The sequence below is a fragment of the Pituophis catenifer genome, unplaced genomic scaffold (genome assembly GCF_029215685.1).
Source record: "Pituophis catenifer annectens isolate HBS135680 unplaced genomic scaffold, rPitCat1.0.hap2 SCAF_4, whole genome shotgun sequence".
Lineage (NCBI taxonomy): Eukaryota > Metazoa > Chordata > Lepidosauria > Squamata > Colubridae > Pituophis > Pituophis catenifer.
Window position 1 is genome coordinate 55,946,146 of NW_027256884.1, and position 25,051 is coordinate 55,971,196.

Sequence of the window (25,051 nt, forward strand, 5' to 3'; positions counted from 1 at the left end):
TTGTTATAAAATAAGTGAAATACTTGCAATTCGAGGTCACAGATCCAGCTCAAATCCCTTCAAATGTAACCAGGAGCATTTATTCTGCTATTTTGTAACTTAATAAGAAACGGAAGGACTTTCTCTTTTCAGCTTCCCTGCTCCAGTTTCGGCAATCGCCATTTTAAAAGGTCTTTTTTACTTTGTTGAATATCCTTTGTAAAATAAGTATTAATACTTGCAATTTAGGGTCACAGATCCAAATCCGAATCTCATCATCTTTAGTTAATCTGTTAAATATCTTAAAAGGCTTGTCTTCGTAGCCTTGTTCTGCAAAAAGGCAGAAGTCTCCCAACGCCCGGAGCGGGCGGCGAGTGCTATAGGGAGCTTCCTCCGCCCGCCCCCAAGAGTAAAAAAAAAAACCCCTGGGGGCTACGGAGAGCTCTACCTGCACTCACCTGCTCTATCCCACATTTCCTCCTGGAAATGGGGTTTTTCGAGCCGCCTTTGCGCTGTACAGGCGGCTCTTTACAGGCGAAGGGGCTGGCGGTCCCAAGAGACCGTCTGGTGGCTACGAAGAACAAACCGGAAGTCAACCGAGACTCAAAGGGTTTCTTAACCAATTTATACATGAAGACCAAAATGGCTTCTTACCAGGCAGACAGATTAGAGACAACGTAAGAATAGTTATGAATGTTTTGGAATACTACGAAACCCATATTGATAAACAACTGGCCCTGGTATTCATGGATGCACATAAGGCCTTTGATCGTGTGAACTGGAGCTTTTTAATAGGTTTACTGCAACATATGCAATTTGGAGAAAGATTTATTCGGGCAATCCGTGCAATTTACTCAAAGCAGACTGCTAAAATTTCAATTAATGGTGATGTATCCGGTCAAGTTGATATTGAGAAAGGAACTAGACAAGGGTGTCCGCTTTCCCCGTTGTTATTTATTCTGTCATTAGAACCCTTACTGAGGGAAATTAGACGTAATACGGGGATAAAAGGTCTTTATATCCAAAATCAACAATATAAGGTGCAGACTTACGCTGATGACTTAGTATTTATATTAGAAGATCCGTTGATATCGGGACCGTGTCTGACCCAGGAAATAGAAAAATATGGTAAGGTGGCGGGATTAAAAGTCAATAGGGAAAAAACTAAAATTATTGCCAAAAATCTGACAGTAAAGCAAGGGAAAGAATTAGAAGCGAATTTGGGGTTCCAAATTGTAAATAAACTAAAATATCTAGGTATTATTATATCAACCAAATGCTCCACGATCAAAGAAGACAACTATCTGAACCTTCTCAAGAGAACAGGTCAGGATCTAGAGAAGTGGAAGAACATGCAGATATCCCTACTAGGTAGAATAGCAATTATAAAAACTTACATACTCCCGAAATGGATATACCTATTCTACAGCACCAGCTAGATTGGATAATAATTTTTTTAAAGAATTAAATTACTATGTCCTTAAATTCATTTGGCAAAATAAAAAACCCAGAATCAAACTTAAAATGCTTCAAGAGCTTAAAGAAAGAGGAGGATTTGGTGTTCCAAAATGGGAATACTACTATCAGGCCGCAAATTTAGTCTGGATCAGGGATTGGATATTGTTGAGAAGAAGGAGGTTGTTGATCTTGGAAGATGAGGGGCTACATCAAGGTTGGCATTATTTTCTTTGGCAAAACAAAATCCCAAAGCACAGGTGCCTTGCAGGACATTATGTGAGGAATATTCTAATTGAGTCCTGGAGGAAAATTAAGGGTAAATTTTACTCTTCAATCCCCTCCTGGCTGGTCCCACTCAAAGCTATAACATATAGGCCTCTATATAACAAAGAAAATCATCTCTCTTACCAGGAACTTTTGGACCCCCATGGTAGTCTGAAATCAAGAAATGAGTTGGAGTTGTAGGGAAGACAACTGGATTTGTGGGCTTATGCCCAAATTTGCTCGAAATTTAAAAAAGATAGGGAACAAGATGGTATTAAATTGAATCAGCATGATCTGGACAATATCATTCTAGGAAAAGAGGACAAAATGTTATCAAGGATATATAAACTTTTAATAGACTATTGGATAGGGGATGAAATAGTTAAAGACTCTATGATTGCCTGGGAGAGAAATATTGGCTATCCAATTGATATGACAAAATGGGAAGAAATCTGGCTTAAACATATGAAATTCCTGTGGGCAACATCATACAAAGAAAATGTGTACAAGATGCTGTATAGATGGCACCTTCCACCTGCTCGTCTTTCTAAAATGTATTCAAATCTCTCACCAAACTGTTGGAAGTGTGGGGAGATTGGCACCTTTTTCCACATGTGGTGGACCTGTTCCAGGACGACTGAATTCTGGAAAATCATACAGGCATGGATCATGGAAATCACAGGTTATAACCAGAAAACATAGGCACAAATATATGGTGTCTGTGTGTATTTATCATCACGTCAGCAAGAATATGTTTCGCCCAACATTGGAAGGGGAAAGACCTGCCAGCTGAAGATTTGATTTTGGAGAAAATTTTGGATTATGCAGAAGCCGACAGACTGACTAAAGCATTGAGAGATCAAAAGGACTCCGTATATTTCCAATGTTGGGACAAATGGCACATTTGGTTGAACAACAGACGCCCAAAAAGTCAAGTATAACCAGGATTATGTTTAATATATGTTAAATCTGACTGAAGCCTATATACCGTAGAAAGTGTAAATATCATGTAAAGTTCCTGTCGCGATCATTTGCCTGACTATTTCTTTTTTTTTTGATGTATTGTTTTAAATAAATAAATTTACAAAAAAAAAAGGATGTATTAACGAGGAGAAAATAACATTAGTTAATTTATATGTATCAAATGTGAATCAAAAAGATTTTTTGAATAAGATTACCGATTTGTTGCAAATTGAAAGGGTAGGGAAGGTAATTATTGCTGGTGATTTTAATTTAATTAGAAACCAGATGGATAGTACCAACCCTACCCGTTATGGTGGAATAAGAAAAATGGGGATACTTGATAATTGGATGTTGCAAAATGGTGTAGTAGATGTTTGGAGGGAGATTAAAGGTAATGAAAGAATGTATACTTTTTACTCAAAGGTATTTAATTCATATTCAAGAATTGACTATATTTTTGTATCCAAGAATTTGATGGATAACGTGGATAATATGGATGTTGGAATATTTAAAGACTCTGACCACGCAGAATTGTTACTAGAATTAGATATGTTTCTGGAGAAAAAAGAAAATTGTTGGAGATATGATGAAAAATTGCACAAAAACGAGGAAGATAAGAATCGTATTCTTAAGAAATGGGAAGAAAATTGGGATTGGAATGATAATGGGGAAGTTAATTACGGAATAGTTTGGGACACAATGAAAGCAATTTTTAGAGGAGAAAGCATTAAATTATCAAGTAGAAAGTATAAGAATTATAAAGTAAGAATAGAGGAAAAGAAGAAATTGATAAAAGAACTGGAAAATAGATTTTTAGTGACTAAGGATAGGAAATTATGGGAGGAATTTATAAAATTGAAAAATAAACAAATAGCGGAAGATACAGAAATAGTTAAAAAAATTTAAGCTATTTAAAAATATGGTAATAAAAAATTATTACCATATGGAATATGATAATAAAAATTCAAAATTATTAGCAAGAATGGCGAAAGATAAAAAAGAAAAAAGAGAAATAGGTGTCCTAATAGATGAAAAAGATAAGAGATGTTATAAAAAATTAGAGAAATGTGAAATTGTTAAAAAGTTTTTTCAAGAATTATATCTCAAAAAAGAAATTGATAATTGTAAATTAAATTTTTTTTTAGAAAAATATGGTCAGAAGAAAATTGATAATAAATATAAAGAAAAAATGGAAAAGGATATTACCTCTGAGGAAATTAAAGATGTGATTCAGAAGCTAAAACTTGGAAAACCTCCAGGTGAGGATGGGTTACCAGCAGAATTTTATAAAGAGTTTAAAGAAACTTTGATCCCAAAACTACAGAAATTGTATAATAAGATATTACATGGAGGCGATATTCCCATGTCCTGGAATAGAACAATTATATCCTTAATCCCGAAACCAGGTAAAGATTTAGAAAAAATTGAATCCTATCGGCCCATATCCTTGATTAACCAAGATGCTAAGATATTTACTGCAATTGTAGCAAATAGATTGAATAATTTTGTAGATAAATATATAAACCACAATCAAGTAGGTTTTGTTAAAGGGCGTTATATGTGTGATTTAGTTAGAAGAGTATTAAATGTTATTGATATTGCTGAAAATAATGGTGACAAGATAGGTATTCTTGCCTTGGATATTTTTAAAGCCTTTGATTCTATACAATGGGATACTATAAAAGAAATGATTTCTGCATTAGGATTTGGTAATAAATTTATTCATATTATTTCTAAATTGTATCAGAGGGGTACGGCAAGAGTGAAGGTAAATGGTATATTTACACAAGACATAAATTTGGAAGCAGGGACGAGACAGGGTTCCCCTGTCTCCGACCCTATTCTTATTAGCAATGGAAATTTTAACAACTTTGATTGAAGAGCATTCAGAATTAATAGGTTATAAAGGCATCAAAGTTAATTTATATGCAGATGACACTCTTGTCATTTTAAATAATATTACAAATGATATAAAAAGAGTTCAAATACATTTGGAAAAATTTGAAGATATGACTGGTTTGAAAGTAAATTGGGCAAAATCAGAATTATTAATGGAAATTGATAGGGAAAACAAAGAAAAATTACAAAATCAATTTGGAATTAGGATAAAGAATAATTTAAGATATTTAGGTATTATACTTTCACTTAAATTTAAAAATTTAAAGAAACTAAACTATGACATAGTAATAAAAGAAATTGAAGAGAAAATTGAGAAATATAAAAAACTAAAGTTATCTTGGTTTGGTAGAGTAGCTATATGTAAAATGATGTTACTTCCTAAATTTAACTTTTTATTCGAGATGCTTCCGATTTTTTTAACTGAGAAGGATATTGAAGTATATCAAAAAAAATTAGATAAATTTTGTAATGGAGATAAAAGATCAAGATTGATTAAGAAAATGTGGTATCAGAACCAAAAACAAGGTGGTTTAGGAATTCCAAAATTATTAAACTATTATAGAGCCTTTAATATAAGAATAGTAGTAAAAATTTTAAAAGGAGACGTTGAACTTTGGGGTAGTTTGGAAATGAAGGAAATAAAGAAGTTTGGTTACAAATGGTTTTTGGAAAATTTTAAAGGTAAGGTTAAAATTTGTAATTATTGGTTAAATAGTCTGACTAAAAATTGGGATAGAATAGCAAAAAAATTAATACCAGACATATTGTATTTAGGTAAACTGAAAAAGAATTGCCCAATGAAATTAAATAGTAACAGAGAGAGGATTATAATAGAAAAGAAAGTGGAAACAATTAGTGAATGGTTAAAATTTACAGAAAACGAAATGAGGAAAGAAGAAATTTATGGAAATTTAAACATTAATTGGTTCGAAAGAATTCAAATGAATAAATGGAATAGGAATTGTAAAGAAAGGAATGATGAGAGTAGAAAGGAAACGGAATTTTAAAATTTGACATCTCGAATAATAAAAGATGAAATTGGGCCAAAGGGATTAGTTAGCAAAATTTATAAAATTATTAACTTTGATAATAATTCACAAATGGTAATGAAAGAGAATTGGGTAAAAGAACTGGGTATTGAAATTTCTAACAAAATTGGAATATGAACTGGGTTAGCAGAATAATGAGGACATTATCAATAAGGATTAAAGAACATAATTATAAAGTTATTTGGAAGTGGTATTTGACCCCAATAAGACTTTTTCAAATGGATAATAAAGTGGATAAAATGTGTTGGAGATGTAAAGTGGAACTTGGGACATATGTTCATATGTGGTGTAAATGTAATGGGGTTGAACTTTTTTGGTCTAGGATAGAAAATGAAATATTTGAAATGATTAAGAAGAGGGTCAAATTGAAATCAGAAACCATATTATTATTAATATTGAATGAAACATTAACAATTGGAGAAAGAGAATTGGTGAGGATTTTGGTTATAATGGGGAGAATTATAATTGCTACATATTGGAAATTAAATGTTGACTTAAAATTAGAAGAATGGTATAATGAAACATGGAAATTTGCATTAAATGATAAATTGACTTGTGATATTAAAATTAGAAGTGGTATATATAAAGAGAATGTTTTTTGGAACACTTGGCAACCATTTGTGGACTTTGCACTTGGGAGATTGGATGAATCGGCGCCAGTACCTTATCAAAGAGATTTCTGGAAGAATTGAAGACTTTAATTTCCTAAAACTTCCTTTCCATTTGTATAGCACGTTGGGGGGAAACATTTTTTTTTCTTTACTATTGATTTTTGTATTGTTTTTTTTCTTTTTTCTGTTATTCTTTAACAATAAAAATACAATAAAAAATATTTAAAAAAAAACAAATGATTTAACTTGAAAAGACAATGATCTAAAGAGGACAGTCAATGCAGTCCACTAAGACAGTGTAGCACTTCAGATCTGAAGGCTGTTGGGAGGAAAATGCTTCCTGATTAGAATTCTTCCTGCCGAGACACAACAATCAGGGCTCTGAACAACAAAATTGAATTAAGGAGCAAGCTGCTGAAAAGAAGTTTAATGACAAGAAACCAAGATGAGTGACATTCAGTGTGATTTCCTGGCTAGCTAGAATGATTGATATCCAAACATGAGTTTTTATACCCTTTCTGGGTTTTTCTGTCTAACAACTGCTTTGGTGATGTTTAATCCTGTTGATGGGTTAATTTCTCCTAGTTCTATTGGGCAGGGGAAAGGTTAGTCTTCTGTTTCTAAGAGAAGCAGGTTGATAAATCCAGCTATCTCCTTTGGATTTTGTTTTGATGATTGGCTTAACAAGCGCCAGCTGGCTCCTTTCCACACATGCAATATTCATACACTGAGCACATTCTTGTGGTTTCAGTGAATCGCAAATGTTTCCGCCTGAGCTCGCCTGGGGCTATACAGTTTGTTAATGAGTCAGGCAAGGTTTTTTTCTTCCCTTGTGTTTTAGTTTAAGTGGTTTCTGATTTAATTATTTGTATTGTGTTTGAGTATTTGCTGGCTCATGTTTTCTTCTTCTATCAGGGGAGGGGGGGTCTTCCTTCAAGGCAAAATATGCTCCAGAGCATGCAGGGGAGTGAAAACATAACAACTGACTGAGGTTAAGTATGTCTATAGATCCTACAATAGCTGAAAAATCCACAATAAGGCCCAGCTGCTATAAGGAATTGTAAATAAGAGCTACATTCATTGCCTTTGCACTTTAAAACTCTTTTTTGCTTTCAATGTAAAATAATGTACAGCTACACAATCTGACATAATTTGGTATTTTGCACCATTCATTTTCTTGTTGCCTTATAGTTTTTATTGCCATTAATATTGATGCTCCTGATTTTTATCTTATATCTAGATCTGTTCTGCTATTCTACTTTTTTATTTTTGAATTGATTTGAATTGAATTATTATGATAGGGATTGAAGTTCCACGATAATTGAAGGTCAATAGGTTCATCACCTTTTACCATCATTTGCATTCCTCACTGATTTTTTTAAAATAAACTGCTAGGAACATTACCTTTTATTTTCGGGATCACGGGCCACCATGACAAAAGTTGCATCTAACACAGGGGAATAGATTGCATCAAGTAACTAAAATAAAAGAATATGAGAAGGGAAAAACATGATTAGAAACAGTATCCAGTGATAATTCAATTAAAACTTGATACAGTTTCAGAACTGAACAATTTTTTTCCTATGGATGCCAAAAAATTTTTCCTATGGATGCCAAAAAAGAAAAAAAGTAAGAAAATTTAAGTAGAATACATACTGCCAATATTTATTAAAAAGAGTTTGTAAGTAAGATTCTTTTGTCAATTTAATTGTGCCAGTCAAAAATCACATTCTCTTCAAACAGACCAAAATACACTTTAATAAACAAAGATGTTACGTTCCAGTTTGTACTTATTCCTTTTGAATACTATTTTACTATTTGGCTAACCTGCCACAGCCTTTTATTACAGGATGCAGTTTAGCTTGCCAAATGTAAGAATCTAAATTCAGAAACACTTAGAGCAAATGAAGCTCACTGTCGTTAACCTGAAGCATGTGTATCTTCACTTCCATTGAAGTTTTTCCAACCCAGGAAACATTCCCAGTGAACTTGATATCACAATCCGGATGAATATGCTGCTTCCATAAACCTAAAAGGATAGAAGATGGGGGTCAGAGCACAGATTCTAAGGACTAATAATCAACATTTATATAAGGGAGGACAATACTACTTTTAAGAGATCAATTTGGGGTCAGCAACCTTTTCAGCTTCATGCAATGTTGTAGTATCAATTATTTTCCACTGCACTCCTTCAAAAACATTGACACTCTTGGTAATCTTGCAAGAATTTGGTATTTTAAAATGTTAAACACCATTATTTAATTTTCCAGAAAAAAGTAATAACACGTCTTTTCTGTTCTGTTTAGTTACAGTATCTAAAATATAATGTGATATAATGTCTAGCCTATGAAGTGATATATTTATTCAGTTGGATGAATATATATATTTAGTTGAATGAATATATATTCATCAGAACATGTAGTTATTCCTGAAAATAAATAGCGGTTGTTATTAGAGAAGGCCTTAGGCCGAGGGAGGCCACTGTCCCTCAGATGGCCAGCTGTGAGTCTCTCCTCGTGAAGTGGGGTCATGGGGTTCAGATGGGTTTGCTGATCACGTACCTGGCTCCCTGCCACGTGGCAGCAGCTCTGCCCGAGCTTCTCAATGTTATCGCCGCGGTGGCGGTTGATACCCCCAGACTTATGGTCATGGGGGATTTCAACCTGCCGTCCGTGGGTGAGGCATCTGAGGCGGCTCGGGAGTTCATGGCTTCCATTACGGCTATGGACCTAACCCAGTTAATTCATGGCCCTACACACGCGGGGGGAAACACGCTGGACTTGGTTTTTGTCTCTGGACAGTGGCTGAGTGATCTCGAGATAGGGGATATAGTCATCGAGCCCTTGTCATGGTCGGATCACTCTCTCCTTCGCCTTGACCTTTGAACCACTGCAACCCGCCGCAGGGAGGCAGAACCAACAAGATGGTACCGCCCCAGGCGCCTGATGGAACCTGACAGGTTCCAGATGGAGCTTGGGCCAATCCCTGAGGTTCTGGCTCGCGCCTCGACTGGAGACCTAGTGGCCGCCTGGGATAGGGCAGCCGCTGGAGCTCTGGATCGAGTCGTGCCTTTGCGGCCTCTGACCCGGTGCCGATCTCACCTGGCTCCTTGGTTCACCGAGGAGCTAAGGGAGATGAAGTGCCAGAAAAGATGCCTAGAGAATAGTTGGAGGGCCAGTCATGCTGAATCTGACCGGACACTGGTAAGATCTCATATTAAGAATTACTTAGTGGCGATAAAAGCAGCAAAATGTACCCATTTTGCTGCTCTTATTGCGTCATCAGATAATCGCCCAGCCGCCCTGTTTAGGGTGAGCTGCTCCCTGCTCCACCAGGAAGCACGGGAGGACCCCTTGGAGGGAAGAGCCGAGGATTTTGTTCAGTATCTGCATGACAAAATCACTCAGATTCGGGAAGATCTGGACTCCGACTGGGTAGATCCAGCGGGGATGACGGAGGCAGGTCCTGAGAATGTTATCTGGGATGAGTTTGATCCTGTGACCCCTGAGGACGTGGACAGGATTCTGGGTAGACTGAATGTGACCACATTTTGTTGGACCCGTGCCCCTCCTGGTTAGTGCTGGCTTCCCGGGAGGTGACGCGAGGCTGGCTCCAGGGGATTATAAATGCTTCATTGGGCGAGGGTGTCTTTCCTGCCACCTTGAAAGAGGCGGTGGTGAGACCTCTCCTCAAGAAGCCCTCCCTGGACCCGGCAGTATTGGCTAACTATCGTCCAGTCTCCAACCTTCGCTTTGTGGTGAAGGTTGTTGAGAGTGTGGTTGCATGACAGCTCCCCCAGTACCTGGATGAAACAACGTATCTAGATCCGTTCCAGTCGGGCTTCAGGCCTGGGTACAGCACGGAAACGGCATTGGTCGCGTTGGTGGATGATCTCTGGAGGGCTCGGGACAGGGGGTGCTCCTCTGTCCTGCTCCTGTTAGATCTCTCAGTGGCTTTTGATACCATCGACCATGGTATCATGCTGCACTGGTTGGAAGAGCTGGGGGTGGGAGGCACCGTACTACGGTGGTTCTCCTCCTTTCTCTCCGACCGGTCGCAGTCTGTGTTGACGGGGGGGCAGAGGTCGACCCCGAGGCCCCTTATATGTGGGGTGCCACAAGGATCGGTCCTCTTGCCCCTTTTGTTCAACATTTATGTAAAGTCGCTGGGCGAGATCATCCGTGGTTTCGGGGTAGAGTACCATCAGTACGCTGACGACACCCAGCTGTACATCTCCACCCCGGACCACCCCAACGATGCCCTTGAAGTAATGTCCCGGTGCCTGGAGGCCGTACGGATCTGGATGGGGAGAAACAGGCTCAGGCTCAACCCATCCAAGACCGAGTGGCTGTGGTTTCCGACGTCCCGATATAGTCAGCTGGTGCCATCGCTGACTATTGGGGGTGAATCATTGGCCCCCACGGAAAGGGCTTGCAACTTGGGTGTCCTCCTGGACTCACGGCTGTCTTTAGAAGAGCACTTGACGGCCGTGACCAGGAGGATTTTTCATCAGGTTCACCTGATTCGCCAGTTGCGTCCCTTTCTAGATCGGGACTCCTTACGCACGGTCACTCATGCCCTCGTCACCTCCTGTCTGGACTATTGTAACGCTCTCTACATGGGGCTCCCCTTGAGGAGCACTCGGAGGCTCCAACTGGCACAGAGTGCGGCCGCGCGGGTGGTGACGGGACTCCTCCGGGTGCCGTCGGCCAAACAATGTCGACTGGCGGCCCCCACAGGGAGAGCCTTCTCTGTGGGGGCACCTACTATCTGGAACGAGCTCCCCCCGGAGATACGGAGGATCCCGGATCTGCGTACCTTCCGTCGCGCGCGCAAGACCTTCCTATTTCATCAAGCCGGCCTGACCTAAGTCTTTCCCCTTTTTAAATGGAAATTTTAAATCTGGTTTTAAATTATTGGGGTTTTAAATTTGTTCAGCCAAATTATTTAATTCATTTTAATCTATTTTAAATTTTGTATTTATATGTTTTATTCTATGGCTGTTCACCGCCCTGAGTCCTTCGGGAGTAGGGCGGTATACAAATTCAATAAAATAAAATAAATAAAATAAAATAAATAAAAAGGTCATCTAAAAGTGTCAGGAGAGCTTTGACTTCTCTTTTGCACCTTCCCAACATCAGAGTTTAAATCTCAGCTGTTTTTCACTGAATAACACAGTGTGAACTTACCAAAGAGATATCAAGCCATTAATAATTAAACACCTACCAATTTTATCCACGAGTGCTGTAACAATTGATAAAGGAGATCTCAGAGTGGCTTCATTTTTTGTATGAGTATAACAAATAAGAACTGTAAACAAATAAATAAACAGAGATCCTCAATTAATTAACAGATAATCCTGTTGTTTTGCAAAGTGATCTCGACTATGTGTCGACTATTTGGCAACTTCAAATTTTAATCAATAAATCCTCTGTCTTACATATTGGTAAACGTAATCAGAATGTCAAGTATAAGCTAGATGGCATTGAACTAGCTGATGACCCTCACTTTGTCAAGGACCTAGGTGTACTTATCTCTGACAGTCTATGCTCCAAAGTTCACTGTAACAGTGTTGCTAAAAAGCATTAAGAGTTGTAAATTTAATTTTGTGCAGTTTTTTTCTGGAAACATTGTTTTGCTAATTAGAGCTTATAAAACTTATGCTAGACCAATCTTGGAGCAGTGGTGGGTTTCAAAAATTTTCACTACCGGTTCGGTGGGTGTAGCTAGGTGAGGGGTATGTGACTGAGTGGGCATGGCCAACTTGATGTCACTCATGCCCACACCTACTCAGTCACATAATCCCCCCACCTAGCCACGCCCACAGGAAAAGGTAGGAAAATTTTTGGAATTTCCACCTATCTACCCCCGCCTTCCCTTTGCCCGTTTCCCCTCCTTTAGCGGCCCCAGCCCTAGCCCTGCTTCCTCCCCCACCACCAACTCTTTATTTAGGCTGCTTACCTTCCGCGGTGGCTTGTCCAGAAGACAAGCTGATCAGAATTTTTGGCGGACCCGCCACAGCCACAAAGCAGCTCTCAAAGAGGTGGTAGCTGGTTGCCAAAAAGTACCAGAAGTCACAGAAAAAGCTGCTGCTGTCACGGCCATGTTCTTTGCACATGCGCATCTCATGGACTTCCAAGGCAATGGGATACACGTGCATGAAGAACATGGTGGCAACGAACATGATGGGTGGGGTGAGCGAGTGGCGACCGGGGGACCGGTTCAGGGGCGTGGCCAGCCAGCCATCGCTACCAGTTCAGTGACCTTGGCCAAATTTCCGCCAACAGTTCTTGTGAACCAGTGTGAACAAGCTGAATACCACCTCTGTCTTAGAGCAGTGATCACCAACTGGTGGTCCATGGACCACTGGTGATCCGCAAGAAAATTTTGGTGGTCCACAGAAAAATTATTTGCATTTAAAAAAAAAATACATCAGTTTTCTCTTCCCTGTGACATCTCGGTGTTATCTTCCAACGTTCTTTCTTCTTCTGTATAATTGTCATTTCTTCTATCTTGATCCTTATCCAGTCCAATATCAATTCCTCACTAACATAATATTCTACTCATCACATATTTATACATATTTATATAATTAATCATTTATATCTCTTCTCCAACCAATAATAAAAATCATTCCATATTCTGAGTCTTCTCTATCCTTAATCATCAGTTAATCAATTCATTTCTGCACAATCTAAAAAAAAATTATTACTCCTTCTTCCAAAGGTATTTTCTCCGCTTTCCAATTTTGTGCATAAACAATCCTTGCAGCTGTTATTACATGTATTATCAAATAAACATTTTCCTTGCTAATTTTTTCAGGTAGGATACCCAATAGGAACAGCTCTGGTTTAAATTCGATACATTGATGTATCATTTCCTCCAACCAAGTCTTAATTTTAATCCAATAGTTTTTAGCTTCTGGACATGTCCACCACATATGATAATATGATCCTGGTAATTGATGACACTTCCAACATTTAGCTGATTTTTCTTTAAACATTTTTGCTAGTTTCTCAGGTGGCATATGCCATCTATAAAACATTTTATATTGATTTTCCTTATATTTTATATTGATTTTCCTTTATAATTCCTTTCTCATAGTTGTTGCCATTTTTCCAGATCAATTGAATATCCAAGGTTTCTTCCCCAAGCTATCATTGTTTCTTTTACTTGCTCCTCCTCTAATTCAATACTAAGCAAAAAATTATAATTTTTTAAAATTAAATTATCATCTGTTCCCATGAGTATCCTATCCAACTCAGTCTTTTCCATACAAAAACCATATAATTTAGCATCTTTCTCGTATCTTGTTTGTATCTGCATATACATATACCAATCTGTCTCAATCCCCTGTTCTTCTAGTTCCTTTTTCCCTTTCAATTCTCCCCTGTCTGTTAGTAAGTCCTTATATCTAACAATATTTCCAAAACTGAAAACATTTCGGTATATTAAAGCTTCCATAGTCAATAACCATGTTGGTATTTTCATGTAGTATTTATCTCTTACTTTCTCCCAAACCAATAACAATGCATTTCTTACACAGTGTCTATGAAAATATGTTAAGTCGTGGGCTCAAGAATGGACAGGATATGCAGTAGAATCTAACACTCTTTATTAGCTCCGTAATCGCAATGGGGAATCCTAGCCGCGACAGCTCCTTTTATAGCTAGGAGCTATCTGCAGCTTCAGCCACTAACGTTACTCTGAATTTCCCGCTCACGTCCCTGATTGGTCCGTTCAAATATGCCATTCAATACTCAACTCTAGTTGAGTATTCAACTCAATACTTCCCCTCTAGTTCAGCCTAACCAATCCTGAAGTCTCTAGACAACGTAGTCAAGTAAGTAGGCGGGTCGTCTCGATGCGTGACTTGACCTGCACAGATCAGTCATCCCCGTGTTCTTGGAGTGAGAGGTCGAGTTCCATGGCTCTGCTGGCTCCGCCTCTGGAACTCTCTCGAACTCGCTCACCAGAGTGGAATTATTTTCCTGGATGTTACTTCCTTCCTCCCCTGGACAACATGGTGGATTGTAGCTGATGTTCGAATCCTCCTCCTGTACTTCAGGTAAGTGTGTGCTGTCTCTGCTCTTTGAGTTTTTCCTTCCGCTGTCTTGTGCTTGTACCTGTGGTAGGGTCTGGTTTCTTTCTATGCATTTTTCTGGTGGACCCTGTTCATTCCTTGTCACTTGGCCTCTGATCTGGTCGATGTGACGTTTCCACTGTCGGCTGTCCTCGGTCTGCAGTCTGTAGGACAGTGGTCCTGTAACTTGGGTTATTTCTCCCGGTATCCATAGGGGGTTGCTGCTGAAGTTCTTTGCGTAAACTTTGTCCCCCACTTGGAATTGCCGGATCTTGCTTGTGGAATCCGTAGGCTTTTCTGTGCTGTACTGTGGGTACAGCCTGTCTAATGCAGATCATAACTTTCTCCCCATTAATAACTCAGCTGGGCTTCGGTGTGTGAATGCGCTCGGCGTGATGTGCTGGATAGTGAGTAGCTTGTCAATTTTGGCCTGCATGTCCCTGGGCCCCAGCCTCGCCGCTTCTCTTTGGTTGTTCTCACCATCCTTTCAACAAGCCCATTTGTGGATGGCTTTCCTGGCGCGGATAATGCATGTCGGATTCCTTGGTTAGCCAGGAACATCTCGAACGCATTAGCAGTAAACTGGGGCCCATTGTCAGATTCTAACAAGTCGGGGAACCCGTGTGTTGCAAACAATCTTCTCAACACTCGGATGACAGCCTCTGTGGTTCTGGATGGCATTAGATAAACCTCTAGCCATTTAGAGAATGCATCCACTATGATTAAGAACCTGTTGCCCTGGCATGGCCCCGCAAAGTCTATATGTATTCTTGACCAGGGTGTTCCTGGGTTCTCCCAATCATGTGTGGCTGCAGTGTGGGGTGCCAGTCGTGATTCTTGGCAGGGTGTGCATGTTGCTACCCACACCTCTATCTCCTTATCCATTCCGGGCCACCAGACGTAGCTCCTGGCTAATGCCTTCATTTTCACTATCCCTGGGTGCCCCTCGTGTAATAAGTTTAGAATGTCCTGTCTCAGCACCCTGGGAATTATGACTCTGTCTCGCCACAATATGCACCCTTTTAGTCCCGACAGTTCGGTTGTTTTGAATGACTGGAATTCCGTGTCCACGTTCACTTCTGGCCAACCCTTCCAGATCCAATTCAAAACATGCGCCAGGGTTTTGTCTTTCATTGTGGCTCTTGCGATGTCTACAGCGGAGATTTGGGCACTCTCCATTGTTCCGATGAGCAGTGTGGTTGATGCTGGAGCTGGGTCTTCTTCTATTTCCGGGAGTGGACATCTGCTGAGAGCGTCAGCGTGGTCGATGGTCTTGCCAGGCTTGTATATCAGCTGGTAAACGTAGGCTGTTAAGAATTCTATTCAGCAAAGCATTCTCGGTGATAGTATCGGAGGTGTGCGTTTGTTTCCGGCGATGATGCCAAGTAGTGGTTTATGGTCGGTGATGAGTTCAAATCTCTGGCCATACAAGTATTCGTGGAATCTCTTTATTCTGGCTACCGCAGCCAATGCTTCATTATCTAGTTGGCTGTAATTTCTTTCTGGCTTGGACAACGTTCTGGAATAAAATGCGATAGGGGCCTCTCTTCTGTTCGGCATGCAATGGCTCAGCACAGCTCCAATGCTGAAAGGTGATGCGTCGCAAGTCAACCTGATTGGCAACGTTCCACTGTATTGGACTAAAACTCTGTCTGATGTTAGTAGATTTTTTATTTCTTCGAATGCCGTTCTTTCCTTCTTCCCCCACTTCCATTCCGTTGTTTTATCCAGTAGCCGGTGGAGCTGTTCAGCAATTGTAGCTTTCTGTGGTAGGAAAATATTATAAAAGTTCAGTAATCCTAAGAAAGCTTGCAGCTCCGTTTTGTTTTTCGGGGTAGGTGCTTAATTGCCCTCAGTTTTCCAGGAGTGTGTCGTATTCCTGATTCATCAATTAAGTACCCCAGGAATTCTACGTGCTTTTCTGCCAAACTGCATTTGTTCTTGTTTACCTTGAGCCCCACTTCTTGGAATCTAGATAGCACTTCTCTTAGGCGCTGCTGTAGCTGGTCTAGATTCCCTGCCGAGATGAGTACGTCGTCGAAGTATGGGACAACTCCCTCAATCCCTTGTAATAGGCATTCCATCAGGCTTTGGAACAACTCTGGGGCTACGCTGACTCCAAATTGTAACCGTTTGCACTTGAAAGCACCCCTGTGCATCATGATTGTCTGGGCCTCAGCTGTGGCATTGTCTACCAGAAGCTGCTGGTATGCTGGTGCCAGGTCCAGTTTTGCAAATATTTTTCCTCGGCCCAGAGAGTGGAGCAGATGTTGCACCACTGGTACAGGGTAAGTACTCTGTTGTAGGGCCTTGTTTACTGTACTTTTGTAGTCACCACAGATGCGTACCGACCCATCTGGCTTAACCTGGGTGACGATAGGTGTTACCCATTTTGCATGGTCGGTAGGCTCCAATACTCCCTGGGCAACTAGCTTGTCTAGCTGTTCATCTATTTTGGGCCTTAGAGCAAACGGAACCCTTCTGGGTTTGATCCGGACAGGGGCAACTTGAGGGTCTAGGCTAAAAGATATTGGGGACCCCGTGTACTTGCCTAATTCACCGTTGAACACCTCCACGAATTCTGCCATCAGTTTTTCTTCCCAGCCGCAGTCGTCGATGTAGTCCAGTGATGGCTAACCTTTTTTGCCGTCACGTGCCAAAACTGGGGGGAGTGTGGGGGGTCGCGGGTGCAGGTGCCCACATCCATAATTCAATGCACCCCGCCCTCCCACGCATGGACACATGACCCCCCCACACACACTTCCCCTTGCTTTTGGCACGCAATGCCACGGTAGGCCCGGTAGGCCCGTTTTTCCCCCTCCCCAGGCTCCAGAGGCTTTCTAGGAGCCTGGGGAGGGTAAAAAGAGCCTTCCCTATCCCCCCGGAGGCCTTCCGGAGGCTGGAAACAGCCAGTTTCCTGACTTCCGGTGGGACCGGAAGGCCTGAAAATCCGTTGGCCAGTGCGCGCATGCGCGCTGGAGCTGAGCTAGGGCAACACTCGTGTACCCACCAATATGGCTCTGCATGCCACCTGTGGCACCCGTGCCATAGGTTCCCCATCATGGATGTAGTCGATGCCCGTTACGGCCAGTCCTAATGGCTCAAACCATTCTAGACCTAATAGACTAGGTCTATCTCGGTCCACAATGGTGAGGGGTAGCTTTGCCTTGAAAGTTTTGTAGGCAACGTTGAATCTTCCACGGAACTACTGGGATTCGATTCCCTTGGTAGTCTATGAGAGTCAGTCTTTGGTGTTTGAGTGTGCTGGGTTTGATGCCTGGAACCAGTTGTTGGATCGTTATCCAGGAAACCATGGATAGGCAGGACCCCGAATCGACCTCCATTTTGCAGGGTCTCCCCTCGATGAGTATGGTTGCCGCCATCTTGTTTGACTTTCCCGCGCTTGCATGACCCACTATTAATGTTTGGTGGGTCTCGCCTCGTTCCAATCCGGAATCCTTGTCTCTGCAACCTCTTCCAAATGGTTGCTTTTTTCCACTTGTCTTGAATGATCGGTTAGGGGGCAGTGAGCTTGGCAGGCGGGTCGGTCGGCTCCTTCAGGATGCTGGTTGAGATGCTCTGCAGGCTCTCACTATATGTCCTCTCCAGTCACATCTTTGGCATATAGCATCACGGAATCTGCACTCTGCCCTGGGGTGATTTCCTTCACAGCCTGCGCATTGGAATTCTAGCTTCCCTTTTCCTCGCGGCTTGCCCCTCTGGTCTGCTTGTAGGTGATGGACCTCATCTTCCTCTTCTTCCTCTGATTCTGTTTCCACGTCCTCATAGTGGATTGCGGATTCCTCTTTTCCTTGCAGCCCCTTGCTCACCTTTTTCATGTCTGCCGCGGATTTCTGGGATGCCTCTAATGCTGAGGCTTCTTCCAATGCCTCTTTGAATGTTATTTGAGGCTCGGCCAGTAGCCTGCTTTGCAACATGAGGTCTTTAAGTCCCAACACTAGCCGGTCCCTCATAGCTTCTTCTAGATTTAAGAAGTCGCAGGCTGAAGCGATCTCCCTCAGGGTCGCGACGAATTCACTGATGGATTCGCCTTCCCTCTCGTCCCTCCGGTAGAATTCATGTCTCCTTACCAGGGATGAGGCTTGGGGAGCATAGTGTGCCTTGAGGATGCTCTGTAGATCCGTCCAGGACATCGTTCTCAGCTCGGTAGGGGCTGCGAGTGCTTTTGCCATTTTGAACACAGCGGCTCTGCAGTGTGTAAGGAAGATTGTTTTCTTTCTCTGCTCCGACAGGCTTAATAGGTCGTTTCCTTCCATGTACATGTGGAATCTTTCCATGTAGGATTCCCAGTCTTCCCCAGCCGGGTTGAACGGTGTGGGTGGGCTGAATGAAGGCATAGTGTAGTCGATGATCTGACCGATGCTCATGGCCGTTGATCTGGGTGGCTGATGATTGCTTATGGAGGTTTAGTGCTTCGTTCTTTGTCCTAGAATCCCACCTTCATCGCCAGTGTTAAGTCGTGGGCGCAAGAATGGACAAGACACGCAGTAGAATCTAACACTCTTTATTAGCTCCATAACTGCAATGGGGAATCCTAGCCACGGCAGCTCCTTTTATAGCTAGGAACTGTCTGCGGCTTCAGCCACTGACGTTACTCTGAATTTCCCGCTCACGTCCCTGATTGGTCCGTTCAAATATGCCATTCAATACTCAACGATGTATGTATCTTATTTCTACCATACCACAAAAAGGCATGCCATCCCAGTTGTAAGTCATAACCTTCCAATGTTAACAATCTTATATTTCTTAGCTCCACCCATTCCTTTAACTATGTCAGTGTTGCTGCCTGGTAGTATAGTTTCCAATTTGGTAAACCAAATCCACCTCTCAATCTCAAGGCTGACTCAGCCTTCCATCCTTTCAAAGGTAGGTGAAATGAGGACCCAGATTGTGGGGGCAATAAGCTGACTTTGTATAAATATACAAAAGTATGAAGGCTATTGCTTAACGCATTGTAAGCCGCCCTGAGTCTCCAGAGAAGGGCGGCATATAAATTAAAAAAAAAAAATCTCGTATTTTGCATCATTCTTATGCTTATTCTTGCTTTTTTCCCTTGCCATATATATTTCTTTATTATCTTATTGAGATATTGAAAATAGGTCTTTTCAATTTTTATCGGCACAGTCTGAAATAAAAATAATAATCTTGGTAGTATATTCATCCTTATCAATGCAATACATCCCATGAGTGATAATTGAAGATTCTTCCATTTTTCCAGATCTCTTTTGATTTGCTGTTTTAATTTATAATAATTATCTTCTTTTATTGTTACGCATCTTGAAGTTAAATATACTCCAAGGTACTTAACTTTTTTCACTACTTGTACATTCAAATTTTCTTCCATCTCTCTTTTTTGTTTTTCTGTTATGTTTTTAGCCAAAATTTTTGTTTTGTCATTATTTATTTTCAAGCCAGAGACTTTCCCATAATTTTCTATTTGTTCTTGTAATTTAGGGCCTGTTATTTGCAGATCCTCTATAATAAATACCAAATCATCTGCAAAGGCCTGCAATTTATACTCTTCTTTTTTAACTTTTATCCCTTTTATCTCTTCATCTTGTCTAATATTTCTATTTAAAACTTCTAATGTCAAAATAAACAACAATGGCGAAAGGGGACATCCTTGTCTAGTACCTTTCATTATGCTAATCTTTTCCATCATTTTCCCATTTATCATTATCTTAGCAAATTGTATACTGTTTTTATAGCATTTATGAATCTCTCCCCAAAGTCCAATCTCTGTAACTGTTTTATCATGAACTGCCAACTCACATTATCAAAAGCTTTTGGGGCATCTAAAAACATCAACGCCATCTGTTTTTCTGGATGGTTCTCATAATACTCCAAAGCGTTCAAAATCATCCTCATATTGTCTTTAACTTGTCTTTTTGGTAAGAATCCATTTTAGTCTGCATGTATATATTCATTTAATGGCTTTTTCAGTCTATGAGCCATTATTAACGCAAAGATCTTATAGTCTACATTTAACAACGAGATCGGTCTATAGTTTTTTATAAATTGTAAATCTGTGTCTTCTTTAGGTATAACTGTTACATATGCCTCCTTGCATGAATCTGGCATTTTTGCCTTCATTAATAAATCATTAAATAAGTCCAACATTATATTACTAATCACTTCTTGTAGTGTTTTATATAACTTCGCTGGTAAACCATCTGGACCTGGTGCTCTCCCACTTTTTTGTCTTTTTATTGCTTCTGTTACTTCCATCATTGTTATTCTTTCTTCTAACATTCCTTTGTATTGTTCTGATATTTTAATCAGATCTGATTTTTCCAGATAGCTTAATATCTCTTCCTCTGGAATCTTTCTCTTGAGAGTAGAGTTGTCCATAGTATTTCTGATTTATTTTCTTTTTATCTTCAATTCTATATTGTAGTTTCCCTTCTCCATCTTGTAAACATTTTATAGTTGTTTTCTCCCTCTCTTTTCTTAAATTGTATGCTAGCCATCTTCCAGGTTTGTTTGTATTTTCAAAAAAGTTCTGTTTGGTTGTTTTCAATTTGTTTGCTAATGCTTCTTGTTTATTCAAATTTATTTCATGTTTTTTCAATTCCATCAATTTCTTAATTTTTTTATTTAAGGTATTTTTCTGAAATTCTTTTTCCAATTTCTTGTAGTCCTCTTCTAATCCTCTTTCTCTCTGCCATTTCTTTTTGTTCTTTTTTCCCAAAGTACATTATTGCTAGGCCTCTAATATATGCTTTCATTGTATCCCATAAATTTTGAAGTGATGTATCCTCTTTCTTATTTATTTAAAAAATACTTCCAATTCTTTTTCTGCAAAGTCCTGAAACTTTTTCATTTAAAATTGCTGCATTCAAATTCCACCTTGTCTTTCCTTTTGCCCTTTCCATATTATTGTGATTGGGCTGTGATCAGCCAACATATTTGAACCAATATTTACTTCTTGCACAGTCTCTATAAGTCCCATTGACATCCATATCATATCTATCCTTGACCATGATACATGTCTATTTGAATAAAAAGTATATTGTCTCTCTTTCAAGTGCTTTTGTCTCCAAATATCTTGAATACTTAATTCTTCCATCATTGTAAAAAATGATTTCGGCAGTGTACTTCTAGGCTTTTTATTTACCTTCATTGTTTTATAGTCCAAGCCTGCATCTATTATCGCATTAAAATCTCCCATTATACATATATTTTCATAGTCCAACTCTATAATTTTCCTGTGTAATCTCGAATAAAATTCTTTTGGTTTTTCATTCGGTGCATATAGGGCTATCAAAAGTAATTGTTTAAAGTTCATTTTTATATCCACCATCAAAATCCTGCTTTCCTCGTCTTCAAAGATTAACTTGGGTTCTAATTTTCCTTTAATGTACAATACCACACCTCTTTTACTTTGATGTGTCAATGATGTAAATAAGAGTCCTAATTTTGGATATTGTAATAATTTTAAGTGTTTTTTCTAATATGTACTTCTTCTAAACATATAATGTCCATCTTCAAAGTATTTAGTTTAGCCAATGTTCTATTTCTTTTTATCGCTGCATTCAGTCCATTTAAATTTAAGGAAATTGCTTTAATTTCTTCTTCCATGTTTTACTTATTACTAGTTTTTAGTTTCATCACTCTTGTCTCTCTTTGTTCCATTGGGTCTTTGGCTCTGGCTCCCTCTCTTAACACTCTTTCCTCTTTTGCTTTTTCATCTTTATCCTTCTCTTCCTCTCTCTCTTTTGCCCCACCTACAGCTCTCAAATCTTCCTCCAAAGGTCAACAAAATTGCTGATAAAATAATTTGCTTTTTCAAGCGAGTCCAATCTATATTGTTGTTCTTGCCATGTCACCATAATTCCTTCAGGTATTAGCCATCTAAAAATCACTCTTTTGTATATTAAGAATTTCGTTAGGAATTGATACTCTCTCCACAAATCCCTAACTCTTCTAGATATTTGTCTTAAAACCACAAGTTCTTTATCCTTATATTTCAGTGTTGTACTTCTTGCCACTTGTAATATCTGTTTTCTTTGCCCTCTTTGTAAATCTTACATGTACTTCTCTTGGGAGTTTATTCCTTATTGCATATCTAGTGTAAACTCTAAATATTTCATCAATCTCGTTTAATATCTCTTCCTTGGGTTGTTCCAAGGCCTCAGCCAAAACCTCTGCAATTACTTCAGGTAAATTTTCTTCCTTTTCTTCCTCTCTGTTTTGAAATCTTAAATAAAATTCAGAATGCTACATCTGCAACAGGATAATTGTTTTTTCTTGTGACTTGTCTATTGAAACCAATTTCTCTTCCAGTTCCTCAACTTTTTTTTAGGTCATTTCTACTTTTTCTTCTACTTTCTGGATCCTCTCCTCATTTTTCCCCATCATTTCTTTTATTTCTTTTAATTCCTGTTTTATATCATCATGAAGCGATTGCATAAAATTTCGTAATTCCATCATCTCTGGATTTTTCTGCTTTTCTGGCACTGAGGGACTTGGTGCTGGTTGTGTAAATTTCTTCATTTCTCCTTTTCTCAGATACTTTTTATTTTACTTGCGGTTTATTTGTAATCCAAATATCTAATCCAACCGATAGTTGAATTAGTTAAAGTAAAATAGAATAATGGGGAGAGGAAAAGAAAGAGGGGAGAAGAAACCAAAATTTCCAACAACCTCCACCCCCAAAAATTTTAAAAACTCCTCTTGTCAAAATACAAATCAAAAATCCAAAGGAAAATGGGTTTGGTAAAAAAAAAAAGAGAGAGAGAGAAAGAAAAAAAATGAAAAACCCAAACAAGAAATAAAATAAGTTTAAAAAGGTTTCTTCTGACTCTTCAAGTCTTAATCCAAGGGCAAAGATAATTTAAAATCCAATTCCATTAAATCCAGTAAAAAAGAACCTCTATATAGAGAGAGAGCAAGAAAAAAAAGAAGAAAAAAGAGGAAATAAATCTAAAGTCTTTTTCCACCGGCACTTCTGAAAACATAAAGCTAGTCAACCCCCCCCCCAAAAAAAAGATAGTAAAAAAAAAATTAAATCCAAAACTTCAGACAATCCAAAAGCTCAGACAAAAAAAGGGGACTTCAAAGGCAAGTTTCAGTCTAATCTTCACAGCTGTTCTGTTATCTTCTAACCAAAATGTCAAGGTCAGTTCTCACAGTTTCTTCAGAAATATATGTCTTTTTTCCTTCTGCCACTAGATGGCACTACAAGTTAACTTTTAATATTGAATCAGTACTTTCGTCTCTTTAAAGTTGTTACAAGGTTCCCTTCACCAATCACTTTCCCTTGTATCCCATTCATAAACAAAGCATCATTCATTCAGTTCAATCAACGTCTTATTGTCCAATTCCTTTTTAAAACCAATTTAAAATCTCCAAGTCCTTTTTCCTCTTCACTCAAAGTCTGGCAAATTTCTAATATGCTTTCTTCCACCTTCCTCGCAGCCAATTTACCGGATACCACTCCTTGCTCAGCCAATCTTTTCCACCCTATCGATCGATCTTACAGGTGGATCAAGAAAAGATTCTCAAGAAATAGTAAAAAAAAATATTAAAAATCCTCACAGTTTCAGTCATAAATTGACTTCTGTGGACCTTACATCATACTTAAATGATCAGTAGAGCGGTTGCGCATAACTGCACTAATGTGCCTATTGTCCCTGTCATTGTGGTTTTTTTTCTTTTATTCTTGTTCTCGGTTTTGTTCAACAAATTCTAATAAATACATATATACATACATACATACACACATACATACATACTCTTAGAATTTACCATATTTTTTGGAGTATAAGACTCACCAGAGTATAAGACGCACCTACCTTTTTTGGTGTTTTTTTTATTTTTTAGACAAACACACATGCAAACATACAATGTATTTTCTTTTAACAGAGTATTTGGCTGGTTCACAAATTTAAACAGTGTTTAGTCATTTCAATTAAATTTACAATTTCTATATTTCCTTTTTGCCATATTTATTCTTCATCTATTTTTTTAAAAAAACCAATATTACCCTTCATCCTCATCTCTAATCGTAATCAAATTCAAGTTTCCCTTCTACTCCATATTATACCCCTTCCCTTTGTCATCTATTTTTATATCCATCCTCACATTGGTTAATTATGTAATATTACAACTGTTTAATACAAATTCAACATTTTAATATAAATCAAATAGTTATATAACTATCTTTTTTTGTATATTAATCAATATGAACATGAATATTCCAATTATTTCCATGCAATCCAATTTCTTACAAATTAATTAATTATATTTACCAATAATAATAAACCAAATAATTTCCCCCTCTTATGTTACTCATTTTCACATCTTAAACTCTCCCAATAACCCACATAGTTTTGCCCATATAATCCTCCAAATCACAACTTAATCATTTCTACTTTCATCACAATATATAATTAAAAATATTTCAATAATTACAGTTTCCCTAATTAAATTTAAAAATGTTCTAGCTATTATCCACACTATAATTTAATCCTTTTTACTTTCACCACCATACCATTAAAGGTATTTCAACTGTTACAGTTTATACTTATTCATATTTCTAAAAAAATAAAAAAATAAACTTATCATTGTCTAGATTTCAAAAATACAAAGACAAATATTCCAATTATTATTCATTTCATTTTTACAATCATGATTTCCCATTTATTTCTTACTACTATTCATATTTCAATTCTAAATAGGTATAACATTTTTCTCTTTCATTTCTTTTTCTCCCTTCCCAT

The 25,051-nt window shown here is 38.7% G+C and overlaps 1 protein-coding gene across 3 annotated transcripts in view; it reads right to left on the reverse strand.

The window, feature by feature from the left end:
- The window catches only part of ACOT9 (acyl-CoA thioesterase 9), a 77,317-nt gene that overhangs the window by 31,580 nt on the left and 20,686 nt on the right, over window positions 1-25,051 (reverse strand). For 2 of the 3 annotated variants that reach the window (XM_070944069.1, XM_070944071.1), the window contains exons 7-9: window positions 11,450-11,533; window positions 8,149-8,252; window positions 7,628-7,701 (exon numbers count right to left, since the gene is read on the reverse strand). In XM_070944069.1, coding sequence (XP_070800170.1) covers window positions 7,628-7,701; window positions 8,149-8,252; window positions 11,450-11,533 — 262 coding nt within the window. The remainder of the gene's footprint in view (window positions 1-7,627; window positions 7,702-8,148; window positions 8,253-11,449; window positions 11,534-25,051) is intronic. The other variant, XM_070944070.1, reaches the window with a different exon arrangement.